Source organism: Ceratosolen solmsi, unplaced genomic scaffold (genome assembly GCF_000503995.2).
Source record: "Ceratosolen solmsi marchali unplaced genomic scaffold, CerSol_1.0 scaffold31, whole genome shotgun sequence".
NCBI classification, from domain to species: Eukaryota; Metazoa; Arthropoda; class Insecta; order Hymenoptera; family Agaonidae; genus Ceratosolen; species Ceratosolen solmsi.
The window spans coordinates 4,385,021-4,404,460 of record NW_011948432.1 but is presented as its reverse complement, the minus strand read 5'-3'; the positions used below and the strand labels follow the sequence as shown (position 1 = coordinate 4,404,460).

Below are 19,440 nucleotides of genomic sequence, written 5' to 3'. Positions count from 1 at the left end.
CTCCATCCCTCCGCCATCTCTAGTCATTTATAAATCTCGCAAGTGCTTGTCGAGATAAATGGCTATTTTAGCGAAATGACGTACAAATAGTAACTATTGGCGCGTAGCTTTAATCTCCGCATACGATAGGACGCTTAAACGACGTCGTGGAATGCCACGCCTCAAAATTAATATTACTTGGTTCGTTGAAGCTTAAACTCGCGCGTCCAAGGGTCGCGACGACGGCACATTATTTTACGTGACACGGGAGCTTGGAACGCGCGATGTCTCACCCAATCCTCCCACTCTCACCTCTAAACTAACCTCTCTTTCGCTCGTTCGAATACACCACGATTTTCCAAGCTTTTCCCCTCGAGCCTACAATGCCGAGGATTAAGAAACTACAAATAGACATTTTCCCTCGTCTTCATCTTCTTCTTGTCCTCTTTTTTCCTTTCCTTTCTTTTCTTTTCTTCCTTATGTTTTTTTTTTTTATTATTTTTTTTTATTTTTTTTTATTTTTTTTTTTTGTATTTTCACGAGTCGTCATTTTCGTTGCGCTATATTACTGAAATCGCTTCTTGAATAATTCTACTTTGCGTCTATTTTGTGGCTCCATTTTCTCACAGTTCTAAGCTCATCCTCCTATCCAAAAAACCATTTTTTTTTTTATATCGAAGCTCCAAGGACTCGAACGCGGTACGTTTGTCCAATTTATATCTTATTTCTCACCGTCGGACCCGATCCTTCGCCCAAAGCAACATTGTGCGCCGAGATCAAGCCCAACGCGTATACGAAAATTATTGACGAGCATCGTTACAGCCTCTCTTACGGCAATGGTACCCTAACATTCTCGACGCACGGATCACCGAGATTACAGGATAACGTGGATATCGATGGGAATTTTGTCAACGGACAAGAAGACTCGCTCTTCAGTAACAGCAACGAGCTCGCTTAGCTAAATAAATGATAAATAATAGGCCAACGCCACACGCGACTCCTCCACTCTCGTCTCTTCCTTTATCCCATCCTTATCGTACCGATAATCCACAATGCCGAGCGTCATCGAATAATAATGTCAACATTATCGGCTCAATTTGCGACGAATCGTGCATGTACACTGTATTACACTGCTATCGTTGCCCGCTATCGCGACACGAATTACGTCTCAACGAGGTGCGACAAAGATACCGGCCCAAGAATAAAAACCATGGAATAGACCGGGATTGCCGATTAAAACAAAAACTCCCGTACGCGTTGCGTAAGAAACGTCATGAAGCGCAGCGCCGTATAATCAGTATCGGGAAGATACAAGGAATTTAATATGCTCGACGGAGAAGAACGGGGCCGAGAGGTCGAGGATCCTGCGGTCGCCGGCTTCCTTTGATCGATCGTAAAATGTATACGGGGCTGCGTCGATTCACACCCGAATCTGGGCCCGATAAAACCATTCCTGCGCTCATTTTTAACCGGCTATGGGCTACGTCAGCTCCGCTCGTTACCCTTACGCTCGATTACCACTCTAAATAACTCCGAGTGCTTTGTCAAACTTGCGCCATACGATACTTGTCCGCCCCTTGAAAAGTGTATTATCTTCATCGACTGGTAATTCATTTAGTGAAAAGATATCGATACGCATTGCACTCGCACGCTGCGTCATCATTAGCGTGTACATTTGCACTTGCCTGCTTTTATCAATCGAATTCCTACTACCACTACTACTACTACTGCTGCCGCTGCTGCTGCTGCTGCTGCTGCTGTTGCTGTTGCTGTTGCTGTTGCTGTTGCTGCTGCTGCTCTATTATACTAGTGTTGCCCACCACTACTCGGCAGACAATCATTCGACAGCCTTGAGTCACATATCGATAAATAAAAATGACTCTTAGCACATATACGTTCGTCGAGCATTTAATGTTTCCTCTTTAAACTAACATAGCGTTAAATTAATGTTAGCAGTGACGGTTGTAGTGTTCTCCGCTATTTTTCTCAGCCATTTGCATAAAAAATTATAAGGCACCTTGCAATTAGCACCTCTCACAAGCCTCGAGCATTTCACGCGATTCCATACATTTTCGTGCGCCCGTGTATGCGTGCATGGCCCTGCCCGTGTATATGCACATCGAAACTATATGCGTACGTGCACAACAATGATTTTTAATATATTTTTCAAAGTCTGATGAAAGCGTTAATTCGACGCAAAGTAGAGCTTTGGATTTCCTTTGAAGGACAATGAACTTTATAGAAAATATATCAATACGCTTTATTATGAACAAACGACACTTTCAAATAATAATTTTCATTGCTATTCAGTATTATTACTTCGCTCGACCTTAACATTTTCTCAATTCAACTATTTTCGAATAATAATTCATGTCATCGGCTACCACCTACCACCAACCACCTACCGCTAACCACCTACCGCTAACCACCACCACACCTCCCCTATATATATATATATATATATATATATACTTCATATTATACTGGACGAATGATGTAGGGGGAAAAGGTTCTTAATTCTTATTATCTTATAACTAGAGATATTTTTTCATTTGAGATCGTAATGAGAAATTCTATACGCAAATTGGATATACTGTTACCTAATTGTAAGTGCGTATTCACTTTTACTGGAAAGAAATAAGTCGAAAAGAGAATTACATCACGACTCTACAACATAAATTTCGATTAAATTTCGAGAGGAGCATTTTATTTAAAGATGAAGCGATAGGGAGCAAAAATTGAAGACTCGCCTCTAATAGTTCATTACCAATGAAAATATTGCCCTTTTCAATATTTTACGATCTTATCTCGGTAATCGAAAAAATGAAATTTCGCTTAAATTATGGTCAATCGCATAAAACGAATAGCATAATAAATAATTTAAAGACAATAATTAAGAATGCTCGCGCGCCTCATTGGCTACAAAGTAACAGAGCTAACGGCTAATGGGATCGAATAAAGAAAATTCAGACGTTTCTTGCAACGATACTATGGCCGTTACGCGCACGCACACGCGCAAGCGAACCAGACATTTGGAGGCTGGCTCGACTTCGATCACAATGGCGCACGCAATGTCCGTCGCTTTGCTTTGAGAACCCGCTTAACGGAGCACACGTGCGAACAATCGAACGCGGCCATCGATCTAGCAACGGACGAGCAAAATCATCGGGACTCGTGGGTGCGGGTGTGGCCTCGTCCACGCGTATATTGCGGGCTCGCGCATCGCGTAAAAGCGATATTCATAAAGGCCCCCTCGTCCCCGTGTCAATTACCAATCGACGAGATTGCCAAGGCGAGAAATGGGAGGCCGAAATTAGGAGTTTTCGCGCCAGGGATGGCGAATTCGCGGAACGGCCGCTTGAGATACTCCGCTGCTTAGTTTTTGTTTCTCGGCCGAGACCGACACCGACGCCATCCAGGACGCCTCTCGAGAGCACGAAACAGGCCCGCCTCTGTGCGCGAAACGCGGCCTCTTGCGTAAGGGCCCCGTAGCACTTGTCCCTTAGGCCCTCACCTACCTCTGCCTTTGTCCCTTTCGCCTCGCTTTTCTCGCCCGTCAGTCTCCCTCGAAGGCGTGCGCGACGCCTCGATCTGCCTTCCTTTTCTTTTTCTTTTCTTTTTTTCCTTCTCTTCTTTTTATTTTATTCTTTATCTCCATTGGACTTTTCACCGTCGACGCCTTCACAGCCTTAGACACGAGAGCGTCCGGTTTTTTCTTTTCCTCTCTCATTCTATTTTGTCTTTCTTTATCCATTTCTTTCTCTTCGGTTGTTTCTTGTTTTTTCTCGTTTTCTTCTTCTTCTTCTTCTTCTTCTTCTTCTTATTTTCTTTTTCTTTCTCTTTTTTTCCTTTTTGATTTTTTGGTTTTTTGTTTTTTTGTTTCCTCGTTTTTTTGTTTTTTTTTTGTTTTTTTTTTGTTTTGCCATTACATATCGCTTCGCCTCGGAATAGTACGAGCATTACGAAGGCTTATGAAATATTATAATCCGACACATATAGAGTTTCGGCCGGGGACGCTGATTGTTCGTTCGACTTACATTTTTAAAGCTAAATTTCTAATTGTCGCTGTACTGTCGTCGTACGATATATTCATCGACTCTTCCAAACCGACACATTATTAATTTGTCGTATGATTGAGCGTATTTGTCTCGTGATGTTCATTTGTCAGTTAAAGTTAAGGTTTGCGTAACGTTGTTTGAGAGTCAGCTTTCGCTTAAAGTCCCTACGGTCAAATCTAATATTCTTCACGAGATGATATTCCGTTAAAGTATATCGAATGCCAGTGTAGTTGCAGCTAACGCGAACAATGCTTCGGCGATTAATAATCGACTATTGCTAAGAAATATAAAAAGTAAATAGGAAATTATTGAAAATTTTTGGAAATCTCATCGTTCGTTCTCAAAACTTGGCATTCGTGATTCAAGAACGAGGGTCGTTAAACGGCGATATTGCGCCCTGGCCTCGCCACTCCGGACACGCGAAAATCCGTGGACAGTTGTGAGGCGGAGTGATAAGGAGAAGTTGGTGAATGAGGAGATGGATGAGGAGGTGGAGAAGGAGGAGATAGATGAGGAGGAAATGGAGGAGGAGGAGATTGATGAGGAGGTGGAGGAGGAGGAAATGGATGAGGAGGAAGTGGAGGAGGAGGAGGAGGAGGGGGTGTAGGAGGTGGAGGAAGTGAATTACACTCCGGGTGCGTCGGCCGTGATTACGGCCCTGGACCACTCGTCCTCGCACCGCGTGAAAAATGAAGAGAAAAAAAGTTGCCGCCGGGCGAAGAAGGCAAGGAGGCCACGGCGCGTTACGTGCACACATGCACGTGGGGCCCCGGGTCTCGGACCGGCATTTCCGAGGCTCTTTTATGCCTAGGAGAATCCACTCGTAGCCAACGTCCAGTCAAATATACTTCTAATTCCCGACCTCTTACGAATATTTTCCGGGCCCTCTTGCAGCCTCCACCTCTTCCTCTTCCTCCTCCTCCTCCTCCTCCTCCTCCATCTTCACCTTCTCATCCTTCTCCTCGTCGTCCCTCTCGCCCCGCCGACCCTCTCGCCCTGCCGGGCCTACCTCTTCGCCGCTAACCGCCACCTTTATCGTTCCTCCCCGCCCCGTGGAGTCAAGGAGGGAGGAGGGGCCCTCGTCCCAATAATCCTCTACCTCTCCTCGCCGCCCTTTCCAGGCCTTTCCGCAGCCGCATTCGATATGGACCGCATTACGTAGCTCTTCGAGGCCTCCTCTTCATCGCCACGCTGGCAGCGGCGGCGAGTCTCACTCTTCTGGACTGGTGAGTCCTCCACTCGACTCCGATTCGGCCCTCTATATCTCTACGTTTCTACGTCTTTCCCATTCATCGGGCCCTTTTTTCTTCACCGGATTACGTATCCTCGTACGTAGCTGCGTTATGTGATCGATGCGGCGGCACTGTTATTACCGAAACCAATCTTTTCTTTGCCTCTTTCAATGCCCCGAGTCAATGCTGCCACCAACAATCTCCCGTGCGCGTCGGTTGCCCAAAATTATTAATCTTCCAGGAAACATCAATAACGAGATAAGCGCGATAATTTTTCATTTGAATATTTATGAAACCTAAAAATACCGAAATTTTTACCATTAATCGCAAGCTTGACGAACGTCATCATTCGAGGAAATCTTAATCCGAATTAATATCACGAGTTTGGCTATCGATTGAGCGTGGTTTTACGAATTCTGCATCGGTTATCGAAGAGATCTATCATCGATCACTGCTGCATAAGCTACTTCGGCTCGGCGACTGGTATTGGCTATTCGACGTCTCCTCCTCCTCGGTTAAATGTTCCGTCATTTATCGCAAATCCCGTCATACGGGACCGCACATACGGGACATGAAAGATAAAACGAATAAATAATCGGAAGCGGTGCTCTTATTGTAATCGAGGGAGCGATGACGGGAAATCGTACAATGTTGTGGATTTCTTGCCGCCGACGTTTTTCAATTTGGTACGGCGACCGTTAATCTTCGACATTAAACGTCCCTCTCAATTCCATGCGATATCGAAATGCATCTTCCAAAAATTATTGACCCCCCCCTCCAAAACTTATTGCCCCCCCCCCCCCCCCTCCCCCCTCCCCCGCCCACACACACAGAGTTCATTCACTGAGCAATCAGAAGCCGAAATTCTCTACCTCGACCATCGCCACCGCCACCGCCACCCCCATTACCCACGTTCAATTACACGATATAATTGCAGATCGATGCCATAAGCTTATCTCATTTATTGCGGTTGGCGCGAGAGTGAAAAGTCACTCCCAGATCAAGTCGAATGGCAGGGGCGTTGCTGTGAGAAGAAATCCTAAGCGCGATGTATCCTTCTCCCAATGCCCATTGTCATGTTCCTTCTCTCGATCTCCGTGTTCGTGGGAGGAGGCAGAGGAGGAGGACGAGGCCCCGCTCGGCTCGCCACCTTCCTCCGCTTTTTTTCTCGCCTCGCGTGAGCTCTTTGCAGAAGAGGAAGGCGACCGATCTCAGGAGGGAGTCAGAGCGCAGAAAAAGGATTGAGGAGACGAGCCGGTAGTGAAGGAGGATGAGAAGGAGGAGGAGGAGGAGGAGGAGAAGGAGCTTGTGGATGAGACCGAGGATGAGGATGAGGACGAGAACGAGGACGAGAACGAGGACGAGAACGAGGATAAGGACGAGAACGAGAACGAGAACGAGAACGAGAACGAGAACGAGAACGAGAACGAGAACGAGGACGAGGACGAGAACGTGGACGAGGACGAGGGTCAGGGTGAGGGCGCGGGCGAGGGCGAGGACGAGGGCGAGGGCGAGGGCGAGAACGGCGATGAGGATACCGCAGGGGAGAGGGGGAGTTGGTGGCGAGGCCCTTGCCGAGGGACTTTAATACCGAAATCCGGTTCGACCGGGGCCGAAGAGAAATGCCGCGCGCGTTATTGTCGCGCCTTCCTGGCGTCGAACGAAACGGGCCTCGCCGCGGGCCCCTTCGCCTCCGCCTTTTTTCTCCCAGCGTCGGCCTCGTTGCCTTCCTCCCTCCCGTCCCGTCGCCCCGTCCGACGATCCGTCGGGCACTCGCGTTCATTCCGGGGGTGACGGGACTGAGACCCTGTCGAATTAGCCAATGCTTAACGATAACAGTGCCCACGGTGCGGCGGCTTATCTACCGCGATTCGGATGCTGCGGTAGCCGCATCTTTTTTTTTCACCGCGGCTTAAATTACCGGGACGACGGTCATCGAGGCGAGTGGCGCAAATTCGCACACTCGCGGACGTATTAAGCTTCCGCTCGTATAATCAACTCTTTACCACGGGATAAAGAGTTCGGCCCATTTGATAATACCATACTATTATTTTGGCCTATTTAATTAGCAAGATTGACGGTACGGGACGACAATTACGCTTCTCCTCCGTTGTTTCGCGTCCTTCCCAATGAATAGCGTGCGCTCTGTTTTTCGTCAAACCTTGCAAGCGTCGACGTGAAAGATATAGTGCAGACGGTATTGGATCTGCATAAAAAAGAAGGCCTAATAATAAAATTTCTGTAACAAATCCGAGTCGACCGATAGGACGATTTAATCGCTCGAGATGAGTAACGTCACAATTATCAAATAATCGATTCGCGACAATAAAAATCCTCGGCATCCTGCATAAATGCGTAACTCGAATTTTCAGTCAACGTATAGCCATGAAATAAAGTTTATACCGAGCATCCGAAAGTTGGGCCACCCCGTCTGCAACCGCATGTATCCTCCCTCCCCCCTTCCCCACCCCTATAAAGGCACAAATGTACGAGGAGTCCGACACAGTCCCTGATCCCCGTTTACGATTGCCAGGGGACGAGAAGATGCTTTAAGTCAACGATTCTCTCATTTTATCTGCCTCTGGTCTCTCTCTCTCTCTCTCTCTCTCTCTCTCTCTCTCCTTCTCCTTCTCATCCTTTGCCTCTCTAATATATACTGTTCTTTCCTACACATACTCGCACCCATATATATATATATATATATATATATATATATATATATATATATTCACCTATCTGCCTGTCCATCTTATTCTGTCTTCGCCGAAGGTGCAGAACTGGGAGAAAAGCTTCAGGGATGCTTGAAAGGAGAGAGAGAGAGAGAGAGAAGGAAAAGAAACGAGAGATTGAAGATGAGGCGACGGGACTAATCTGATTTTGCGCTGGGAATTTATTTCTCATTTTCGGATTTATAATTGCCTTTGCATGAGCATCGGCAAGCCCTGACTCCGATTTGGAATTCGTATAAAGTAGTAGAGGGTTTGTTGCTGGAGCGAGGATTCGATACTTTTTCCTTTTCGTCAAGAAGCACCTTTTGGCTTGAATAATACTTGAAAAAGGTGGTTTTGTTCACTTCTTATTTTTTTTTTCAAAAAATTTGTTTTTTTTAGTTCACTCATTTTTCATTCGCGTCAAGTTTGTGTTTTCTCCATTTTTTATTACGACGAATATATTAATTATTTATTTTTCTAATTGCATATCAAATGGCTTCAGCAATTATTTATTCAACTAATAATACTAATGATAATTTTGTACTTATGTATTTTGATCTACTTGAAACATTATATTTTGGTTCTCAAGAATCATTTTGCAGGTGATAGTCTTGAGAAGGGAGAGAGAGAGAGAGAGAGAGAGAAAGAGAGAGAGAAAGAGAGAGAGAGATAGACAGAGACTGAGAGACAGAGAGACAGAGAGACAGAGAGACAGAGAGACAGAGAGACAGAGAGACAGAGAGACAGAGAGACAGAGAGACAGAGAGACAGAGAGACAGAGAGACAGAGAGACAGAGAGACAGAGAGACAGAGAGACAGAGAGACAGAGAGACAGAGAGACAGAGAGACAGAGAGACAGAGAGACAGAGAGACAGAGAGACAGAGAGACAGAGAGACAGAGAGACAGAGAGACAGAGAGACAGAGAGACAGAGAGACAGAGAGACAGAGAGACAGAGAGACAGAGAGACAGAGAGACAGAGAGACAGAGAGACAGAGAGACAGAGAGACAGAGAGACAGAGAGACAGAGAGACAGAGAGACAGAGAGACAGAGAGACAGAGAGACAGAGAGACAGAGAGACAGAGAGACAGAGAGACAGAGAGACAGAGAGACAGAGAGACAGAGAGACAGAGAGACAGAGAGACAGAGAGACAGAGAGACAGAGAGACAGAGAGACAGAGAGACAGAGAGACAGAGAGACAGAGAGACAGAGAGACAGAGAGACAGACAGACCGACAGAGAGAGAGAGAGAGAGAGAGAGAGAGAGAGACAGAGAAAATGAGAAGTTAATTAATTCTCACATTAATTTAAAAGCGATAGCTATATTTCATAAAGTCTACAATGGTTCAGTTTTTATACATGATTTATAAAACGCTCGATGCACAAAAACATGACAACAAAACGTTGCAATCAATTTGTATATCATTAAATTTCTTTCACAAATATCTTTTTAAATAATGCAGATCGTTATTGTGCGTTGGGACGATAAGGTGAGGGCAAAATATACAGATTTATTTCACAATTTATATATTAATTAATTATTTATTCATCATTGTAAAGTACATATTTCATAATAAATTGGTTGTTGTAAATGCAGGGATGTAAATAAACGTATTGTAGGATAATTATTCATAAGAAAAATATTAATTTATCAGCATTACCTACTAAGCACATCATACAGTAACAAAAGCTCATTTGTTTTTTATTGTCACATTATTGTATACGACAATTTAACTGACAGAAATTGTTATTCAATCCATCATACTTACTATTGAGATGCTTATTGAAAATGTACACGCCCAATGTTTTTAAACGACATTAATTATTTCTTTACATTGAATAGTGTATATTCGCAATATGCAATGTAATATTTCGTAAAATTGCAAAATTATAATTTATTTCATTATATTAAATACATTTAATTATCCGCTTCCATGTATTTCAAACTTTCAAGTTGAAAGAGATTAAGTATTTCATTATTGCTTATTCATAAAAACTTGTTTATAAATATTCTATTCAAGAAATTAATAAGGAGTTACTAAAAACAAAAGTAACATATAATCATGCATCCTTACATACAAGTATAAAGCAACCGATACATTGTCTCATGTACCTGAAATAATAAATAGATTAATTATCGTGAAAATGCTTTATATTTTAAAAAATTAATTTACTACTCTCTGAAAATGATATAATTATTTTTTATACTGGGAAATAATTTTAAATGACAGTTTTAATTAAAATATTGCATTTAAAAATACACATAAAAAAAGAAAATTCTTCCTTATGTTATAAAATACAAAATGTCTCCTTTCTATTATGATTATCTATTTAAATATCATAGATAGTTATGAATAATTAAAAATAACGTACATATGTGTATATGTCTCTATGTAGATACAACTACACGCGAATCTCAAGCTAATATAATTTATAACGAACATCACGTTAAGGTAAAATGATAATATTCATAATAATTGCACTGCTGGAAACGAGAAATTTCAAAAACATTGGCTTACGTATTAAAATGTATGGCCGTTGACTTTAGCGTGTTCAAAAGTTTTAATTTCCAAAAGGAAGAAGAAATTCTTTTAAATTTAAATTACCAATTTTCATTAAAAAAAAAAAAAAAAAAAAAAAAAAAAAAAAAAAAAAAAAAACCACTGGGCTATCATATACAAAAAAAATACAAAAAAAATTCTTCTTCCAAACACTACAAGTTTTTCTTATCCTAAAGGCATTATTTAAAGTAAATTGATCCAGTAATTTTTTTCTTTTTAGTCTGATTTCAAAAAACTCAAAAATATAATTGTGGTTAATTTAAAAATATCATGTCAGCTTCGATAGAAACAAAATATTGATTTATGAATGAATATTATACATATTATAAGTTTATAAAAATTGGTCAAATAAAGTTACTATGTCTTTAGCACTTGTTTGAAGTTATGTGAAGTTATGCTTTTCGTGTCACAAGTAAAATATTGGCAAGTTCGTAATAAGTTAATATTTATAATTTCGACTTTATTGTTATAATTCATTAAATAATGTGAGCACGACTGTATACAGTTATTTTAATATTTTTAAACCTTTTAGAAATAAAACAATATAGGAATTGTATATTTACTCTTATGAAAAAAGACTGACTATACCCGTCTATGTAATAGATATTAAAATTCAAATGCGTATTTCAAAAATACAAATATGAAAGATCTAATGCATGATTCATATTAACATACACACGCACGCACGCACGCACGCACGCACGCACGCGCACGCATATATATGCGTTAAACACAAACCCTACATACATTCATATCTATTTATATGCTCATGAATACGCGCGTACGGGCGTTACGCGTACATAAATGTACGTTATAATATATGTAAAATTGTATCGGAATGCATGTAAAAATAAGATAATAAATAGCGTAAAGAATTGTTCTGTAAATGATAGTCTGAATATCATAAGAGTAATGATTCCTTACAAAACATCGATTGAATTTGCTTGAAAAATATGTGCAAGTACAAGCCTACAATCCCATTTAAATGAAGCTAGTTCAACATTTTTCAAGCCCATTGCCAGACATTAGTCAGTTCCAGTTGGACATTTGTTACGACGCAGATTCTTATCTGTTAAACTTTAATGGTCATACGTTGTCCACACTGAGTTTCTCATGTGGTTTACTGAATCACAATTTCAATCTACAGTTAAGCAGTAATAAACGCTCAATTTGTCGATTATTTTATCGGTCTACTTGCCTACGCACGATTCCATTATCGCTCATCTTGTATTCGTACAATTAATTTCATATTATTTTATAAACACAGTCGAGATATATAATACAAGATTTTTTTTTTTTTTTAAATGTTTTGAAGACTAAAACAAGTCTTCGATCAATTAACATCGATACAATTAATATGCCCAACGAAGTATTTTCTCTCCAATTAAGCAAATCTACAACAACATCGATTTCAATATTATCTAAATTTTTTTCGGTTGAAAATGCACGCTGAATCCATTATTTGTAATTGCTGTTTATGTCTTCATTTTCCAAAAGAATGCTTAATAGTAAAATTTAGTATTTTGTCAAAAAAAAAAAAAAAAAAAAAAAAAAAAAAAAAAAAAAAAAAAAAAAAAATGCTGATAAAAGATATTTTATATGAAATAAAATCTTGTTGGTAGTGAATTTTATCATGAAAACCAGTTATTTCAGATACATCTTCAATCTCTTCTCTCTCTCGGTATTATTTTCCTGATTCCTCTTCATCCTTCGTATTTGAAGAACTGTACATTATAAACTGGTTTGATGCAAATGCATATACTTTTTAGTATTGATGGTACATTCTTTAAAGAAGAAAATATAACAACGAAAAATTGTAGATCAATTATAAAAAAATATAAAAGGTTTGAGGACCGATAGTGATATTGGAGAATGGTAATTGTAAATGTGAAATGCCCGTTTATTTCACATTTATATTCATGATAAAACGCAAGCTGTAATATCTTCTGACATACATACATTATATAAAACGACGATTTTAGCTTCGAATCTACGTGTAGTTGCAATTTAAATTTAACATCGCCATTACATCTTCTCCTGCACTTGACAAAAATAACATTACGATAAATCGGACGGAGTAGTCGAGCATTGTACATTCTATGGAATTATCCTGTCCCACAATCACGATGCATCATTGCTTTATTATTTTTTCGGCGAATACGCTTACACGCCGATCTACCAAAGCGCGCATGCTCGCGCGCTTACACGCACACACTCACACTCTCTCTCTCTTTGTGTGGGGGGGGGGGGGGGGGGGGGGGGTGAGAGGGGAGAGGGGTGGAGGAGGAGGAGGTAGGGACTAGCACTGTCGACATTTAACTTTTTTAAATTAAAACTTCATTGCCCTTTTTCTGGCCTGGATTTTTGAAACTTCATCGAGCCTCTTAACTCTCTAGAATCTTTATTACGGTCCAGGATGTCGAAACAGAGCGAAAATTCGTGTAAAAGCAAAAGAGGCAAATGGCGCAGCACAGCTTGACGCTAACCGCTTTGCTCTGAAAATCAAAGAATTTTTACCGCTTTGCTTGTACATTTTGTTATTCATTGCTACAATGCTTTTTCACTGCTATGCGAATACAAGCATATAAGCATATATTCTGGTCGAAGGTGATGCTTTATTATCATTATGGTGGGCGAGACTTATATTGTAAATTTTCACGACTCTGTTGACATTCGTTCAGCCGGCGTTGGACAATTCGACAATAATGCCCACAAAATTTTCACCCTTAAATGTAAATCTTAAATTTTGTAAGCCAAAAAATTTCGTCTCTCCGAAGATAGAAAAATGATTTCTAAATACGATCTGTTCAGTCATAAAGAAATTATTTTTAAGTTTATAGTTTTGCACGTTTTCCCAAAACGTTCGAAATCTTTTACAATTTAAAATTAATGTTAAAATTATGAACTTAGGCGAAGGTGAAGTTATTAACATAAGTCGTTCGACTGTTCACTTTGTATATTCCAATGAAACGTTAATTTTAACTTTAACGAAATTCAATTCACATATGAATTTTTTCAAAATGAAAAACTATTCATTCTATATAAAATTATATATTAAAAGATATAATGAATATTGACAATGATAGAATTATACATAAATATTAATGTTTTTGAAAAGAAATTGTTTGATTTAATATTAATATTTGAGATAAATCTCTAACTAACTAACACGTTATTACAATAAGATTTTTATAAATTTTCAAAATTTTTAATTTTCTTCATAAATCTGTAAGTTTTTGTAAAATAAATTAACATTCGAAATAACAGAAAATTATATAAAATCACAAAAATAATTTGACATAAACTAACCTACATTATACAATTTAAAATCCCTATTGAAATTTATATTATTTATATGAATTTAAATAAATAAATCTGCAATTTATTTGAAAAGATTTTTAGAATAAGAAGTATTAAAAAATTTTAATTAAATACCACTGACAGATAGTAAATTACAATAATATAATTTGTAAAAATATATTCTCACGTCTATTCGGATTTCAGTAAAATATTACTTATTTATGTAAAAACCACAATTCAGCATCATAAATATCATTAATGATAATCTATATGTACATATAGAATATTAAAATATAGAAAAATTAATTATTTAAATTATCAATTTTATTGTCATTCTTTTAAGCATACCTAAACGCTACTATCCTTTTTCAAAAATAAAAACTTTAAAATTAAATAAAATAACTTGCAAACGCCCTCTATTAAATTCGTAAAATTAAGTTTATTTTGTTGACTTCTAAATTTTATATAAAAATTTTTATATCATATTCTTATTTCAATTCAATTATGTATTTTAATATATATATATATATATATATATATTATTAATAATAATTCTTGTATTTAATATTCACTAAAATGTACATATAAGCATATTTCACAATGTAAAAAGATTTTTCCTTAGCATTCATAATGATGATTTATTATAAAATAATTAACCTTTTAATTATACGTTGCACATGATATTGAAAGAAAACATAAATATATCTTTTGAATGTTATATGTTAACGATCGATTTTTTGTATTTTACTTTCTTTCTTTTTTTTTTTTTGATAAAGTAACAAATTTCATTTGTTTCTACATGAACGTTTGAATTCATTGTAACAATGTAAATTGTTTCGAACCTTATAAAATATATTATGAATTTCCGTATGAATATTATAATAATTATAATATTCTTAATAATTTCAGTAATTATAGTTCTGGTTTTAGATTTTGCCTGTTTGGGATGAAAAAGTATTGGAGTAAAAGTGATTAATTTCTTTCTTTTTCACAGTTTGAAAATTATATGTAAAGAAAGGAAATGCATTTTCTATTTAACATAAGATAAATGCTTGCTAATATTTTTTGAAATTCTTTACGTAAATATAATTTTGTTTTAATTTTTTTTTTTTTGTTTTTTTTTTTTTTTTTTTTTAATATATGTAATTGAGATAAAGAAAGCCTTTTTTTTAAATTCAAACCACTTTTTACAAATGTTTTGATTCTAAACCAATGATTGCGGGACCGGTTTTCTAGTTTTGAGAAAACAGTCTAAAGTGTATTATGTAAAAGCACTTCTGGTAACAGTTTGTTTCTGTAACATTTGCTATTTTTTCAAAATAATGTTACTTGTTAAAATTCCGTAATTATTTATTCCATTATGTATTATCAAATTGCGAAATTGTCAATATGAATCTAATAGAGTATTTAAAATAAGTGAAATCTTAAAAATTCTATATGATATATATTTTGTAAATTAAGTTTAAAAATTCATTATATATGAATCATAGATAATCGTTCATTATAAACAGGTTTACAATGTACTTAAACATTAGTATGCGTAATATTCAAACTACAACTGAACTTATGATTAGTTAATAAAGAATGAAAATTAGATTAAAATTAGTTAATCGACTAGATTTCTAACGATTATTATTTTATTACTACACGTAATGATAGTATTCGTCTAGTGGATTTTATATTTAAGTTGAATTTGTCAATCAATCATCGTTAGATTTCTTATGCCGTGTATAAGATATTTTTAACACCAATTATTTATACATTAATTAAATTCAAACATGATTATCCATACGCTTATTTAGGAAATAAATTTGCTTATTGTTTCGTAAAAATACATATGAACATTGAAAATAACGCAATTTACAATAAAAAGGCTGAAAAAGACAAAAAGAAAAAATAAAAAAAAGAAAAAAAGAACCGTATTCAAAGTATTTAGTTAATGATGATATTCTTTGTCTTTTAAAAAGAAGTAATTAATAAAGCATATTTATTGAAATATTGACTTTGTGCGTTTATGATAACAAATACAACTACGCGTTTGTGAATGTGCATGATATTCGACAAATGATAACACAAACGAGTACAAATGATTGCTTTTTTTTTTTTTTTTTTTTTTTTTTTTTTTTTTGCTTATGTAAAAGCCGGCAATACTTGCATACAGAAGCGTCTTAAAAAATTTCTGAAGCACCGACTTTTTCAGATATTTCACGGGACTCCTAAATACGCGTGTACCTAATGTACAGATATATTATATAATATAATTAATTGGTCTTGAGTTTTTTAATATTTCCTGCTATTCGCACTGTCAAAAATAAAATGAACATAGCCCTTGACAAATGTAAAGGGAATCATAAAATGAAATTAGCTCTTTATAAAAGCACTTGGAAGTAACATGATATGGCGCGTTAGGCTTTGGCCATCGATCATTTTTCAAATGGACAAGCTAAGCCTTACAACTAACGGCAAATTTAATACGAAATCCTGTATTATAATAAAATAATGTATAATGTATAATGTATATTGATTTGGTTTCAACCAGTTCCAACACTCCCAATACACTCGAGACGATAAACTCTGCTTCCTCCGAACGCTTTAATCTTCTTCTTGGTACTTTCAGAACGGATTCGCCGAAGGACGCGATTTTGAAATAACCCTACAATTGGACTGGAATTGCAGATCGAAAGTTCATCGTCAGCCTCAGCCGTCAGGTCCCTCACCAATGCTTAGTGCTAGCGAATATCGCGAGTTTTAGAAATAAATCTAGTGCGCGGGGTGGCAAGTGGCATCAATGCAATTCTGTGTCGTATAATTCTGTGTCGCGTAATTCGAAATAGCGAACGGACTGCTGACAAAGAATCCCTTAACAGGATGTCGATCGTGATCAATTACCGGATTGCCGGAAAAGGCGCGGCGCCCGACGACGAGGAAAACCCGAGGCTTTCCTCATAGGAACGCGGGCGAAGAGGTTCTTTTTTGATCTTCGGTCGCGCGGCAATGAGAAGTGAGCCGAATGGCGCGAGGATGATGAGATCGATCGGTATTGCGAATGTAATTTGCATTTGAATCGCTTATTGTGTACGTATTTAAAAGCCGTTTCTCCGAGTGAAAAGGCGCCGGAGAAATTCATAATAGCTAAAGATTTCAAGCTCTTTTGTGCCAGAAGATCCTCAAGGCCGACGGATTTTCGTGATTTTATGACGGACCCTCGAACATTGCTCGAGCCCCGTTCTTTTATCGAAAATACGGATGACTGACGGCTATGTGTACGAATATTAATAGTCATTGCAATTGAAACGAGCGCGCGATAGAGCGAACGCGTTAATAATGGCCGAATGAATGACGTATCCGATCATTATTTTGGATCTATCAATTTGGATTATAGATCTTAAATGTGGAACTTTATTAAAAATGCCGATTGATACGGACATCGCTTGGAGATTGGGTTGCTACAGCGTATGCCTAATAACTTTCGAGGAACGGATGATGATCAAGGCTTTTTATTGTAAGCAACGAGCCTGAATACGCGCTTAAGATTTATTCATAACGATCGCTTAGATCGACGCGAAGCCGTCAACTTCTACCAGTAAAGCGAGAAATTAGCCTACAACGTACATCAATCCCGACGAGGAAACGAAAAAATCCTTCCCATTTAAATAATGCTTCGCCATCGAACTCCACGCAATAATAACAACGGCCGACATTTAGAATAATATTATCGTCGAATTAGATAGGATACGTTTATTCGCAATTATTAAGGCACCGCCATAAATAATATAATAAGAAAGCGAGAGCGACAATCGGCTAAACGTCGAGACAGATGACCGTTGGCTCATTTATTCCCTTTTGTTATTCAACGGGCAATAAAAGACATCTCTTCTCTCTCTCTCTCTCTCTCTCTCTCTCTCTCCTTCTCTTCTCTTTTCTCTCCCGCTCTCTATCTCTCTCTCTCTCTCTCTATCTATCTATCTATCTATCTATCTATCTATCTACCTATCTATCCATTTATCTATCTATATCTCTTTCTAAATATCTGTCTATCTATCTCTCACGAACGTACGCGACTACCCAGCAATCATTCATCCGCGAGAGCTGCACAGCCATAAAATTGGCTCATTAAAGCCGCTTTATTAGAATGTAAAATCGCGCGCGATGCCACCCACGTGGTGCCGTAAAAATTGACGTTGGATACGTTGATTTCCGAGCGTCGACGCCTCTCGGTCGAAAAATGTTCTTCCTCTTTCTCGCGCCGCCACCTTCAATCCTCTCTGCCCATACGATGGCCCAATGATTATGCGTATAATTTAATATTGCATAATTGTTTGCCAGCAATAATTAGCACGAGCTAAAACGGGCGGAGTTCGGTCTCGCACGCTAAAACGACACTTTATTCGACCTTTAAACGACCTTAATCGGCGCCTTAATTTTCAATTGGACAAGGAGAGTACCGACCTGTCAATATTCAGAGAGCACCGTAACCACCATCGAGGATTTTTTTAATATAATGCAGAAATCCGTAGGAAGCGAGATGAGAACTAACGTAGCAAACATCTCCTTAATACCACATTCGTAACAATACAAAAAAAATCTACCTGCTCTTTCTCAGTTTTGCAGATACTTCCTGCTCTTTCGCCAACACATTTCAAACGCTCAAAAGTAAAAGCTGGCAATTAAATAAATAACAATTTTTAGACAATTATGGTTCGCTTGGTAATGGACGTAGCTGGTAAAATGACATTCGCTTCGACAGTTGATAGAAAGATAATCGTTTCCCACACCCTCCAACTGAATATCGTTTTCTTCGCTTCGCTTAAAGTATCGCACGAAAGTGAAAAGGGGCAAATATGAGCCGTTAACCGCGCAATTGAACCAACGGCCACGGTACTTGGCGTACTTGGAGAGGCCGCTAATCGACCAGCCACTCGCTGGCAAATATCGAGGATGGACGAGTTTTACGGGGCAAGATAACGAGCCCATGCGATCGAGCCTAATTCAAAAAGCGCCAATTTCCTGGTCGGCGCACCGAGATCGGCAATTGGCCCATCCGGAGACGGATTATCTTGTATACGACGTTACTGGACCGCAAATCCCCGATGGCACCACTTAAGGCGCTTTATAAAACGCGGCTTCACACCGCGCGAGAGTAATGCCGCTCTCAGACGTCTAGACCGAGGATCGGCTTATGCTCCTACCTGGCTCTGCCTTCCCCCTCCCCCCCTCCCCACTCCAACGCCGAGGATCCGCTCCTTTATTATTTATGGCCTGCAAAAGCAGAACAATTAGCAAACGCGGGAGAGAGGTTGAGTGGAGGTGGCAAACCAAGACAAGACAAGGGGCTACGTACCAGCGAGAAGGGCGGTTCGTTCGCCAATAGTTTGGCGGGATGACGACGGCGGTGGGGGTTGGGGTTGGGGTTGGGGTTGGGGTTGTGGGGGGGGGGGGGGGGTTGGGGGGGTGCAAAAAAAAAAGAATAAAAAGCAAAAAAAACAAACAAAATTATTTCACGAAAAAGTCGAGCATACGGTATAATAAAAAAAAAAAGAAAAAAAAAAAAAGAAGAGAATTGTTTTGAATAGACAGGAAAAGGTTTACACGGGGGCAT

At 38.6% G+C, this 19,440-nt stretch overlaps 1 protein-coding gene across 1 annotated transcript in view; it reads left to right on the top strand.

The window, feature by feature from the left end:
* The first annotated feature begins 4,515 nt into the window (after positions 1–4,515).
* The window catches only part of LOC105364411 (glutamic acid-rich protein-like), a 17,699-nt gene continuing 2,774 nt past the window's right edge, over positions 4,516–19,440 (top strand). The window contains exons 1-2 of the mRNA XM_011502324.1: positions 4,516–4,638; positions 6,536–6,824. Coding sequence (XP_011500626.1) covers positions 4,516–4,638; positions 6,536–6,824 — 412 coding nt within the window. The remainder of the gene's footprint in view (positions 4,639–6,535; positions 6,825–19,440) is intronic.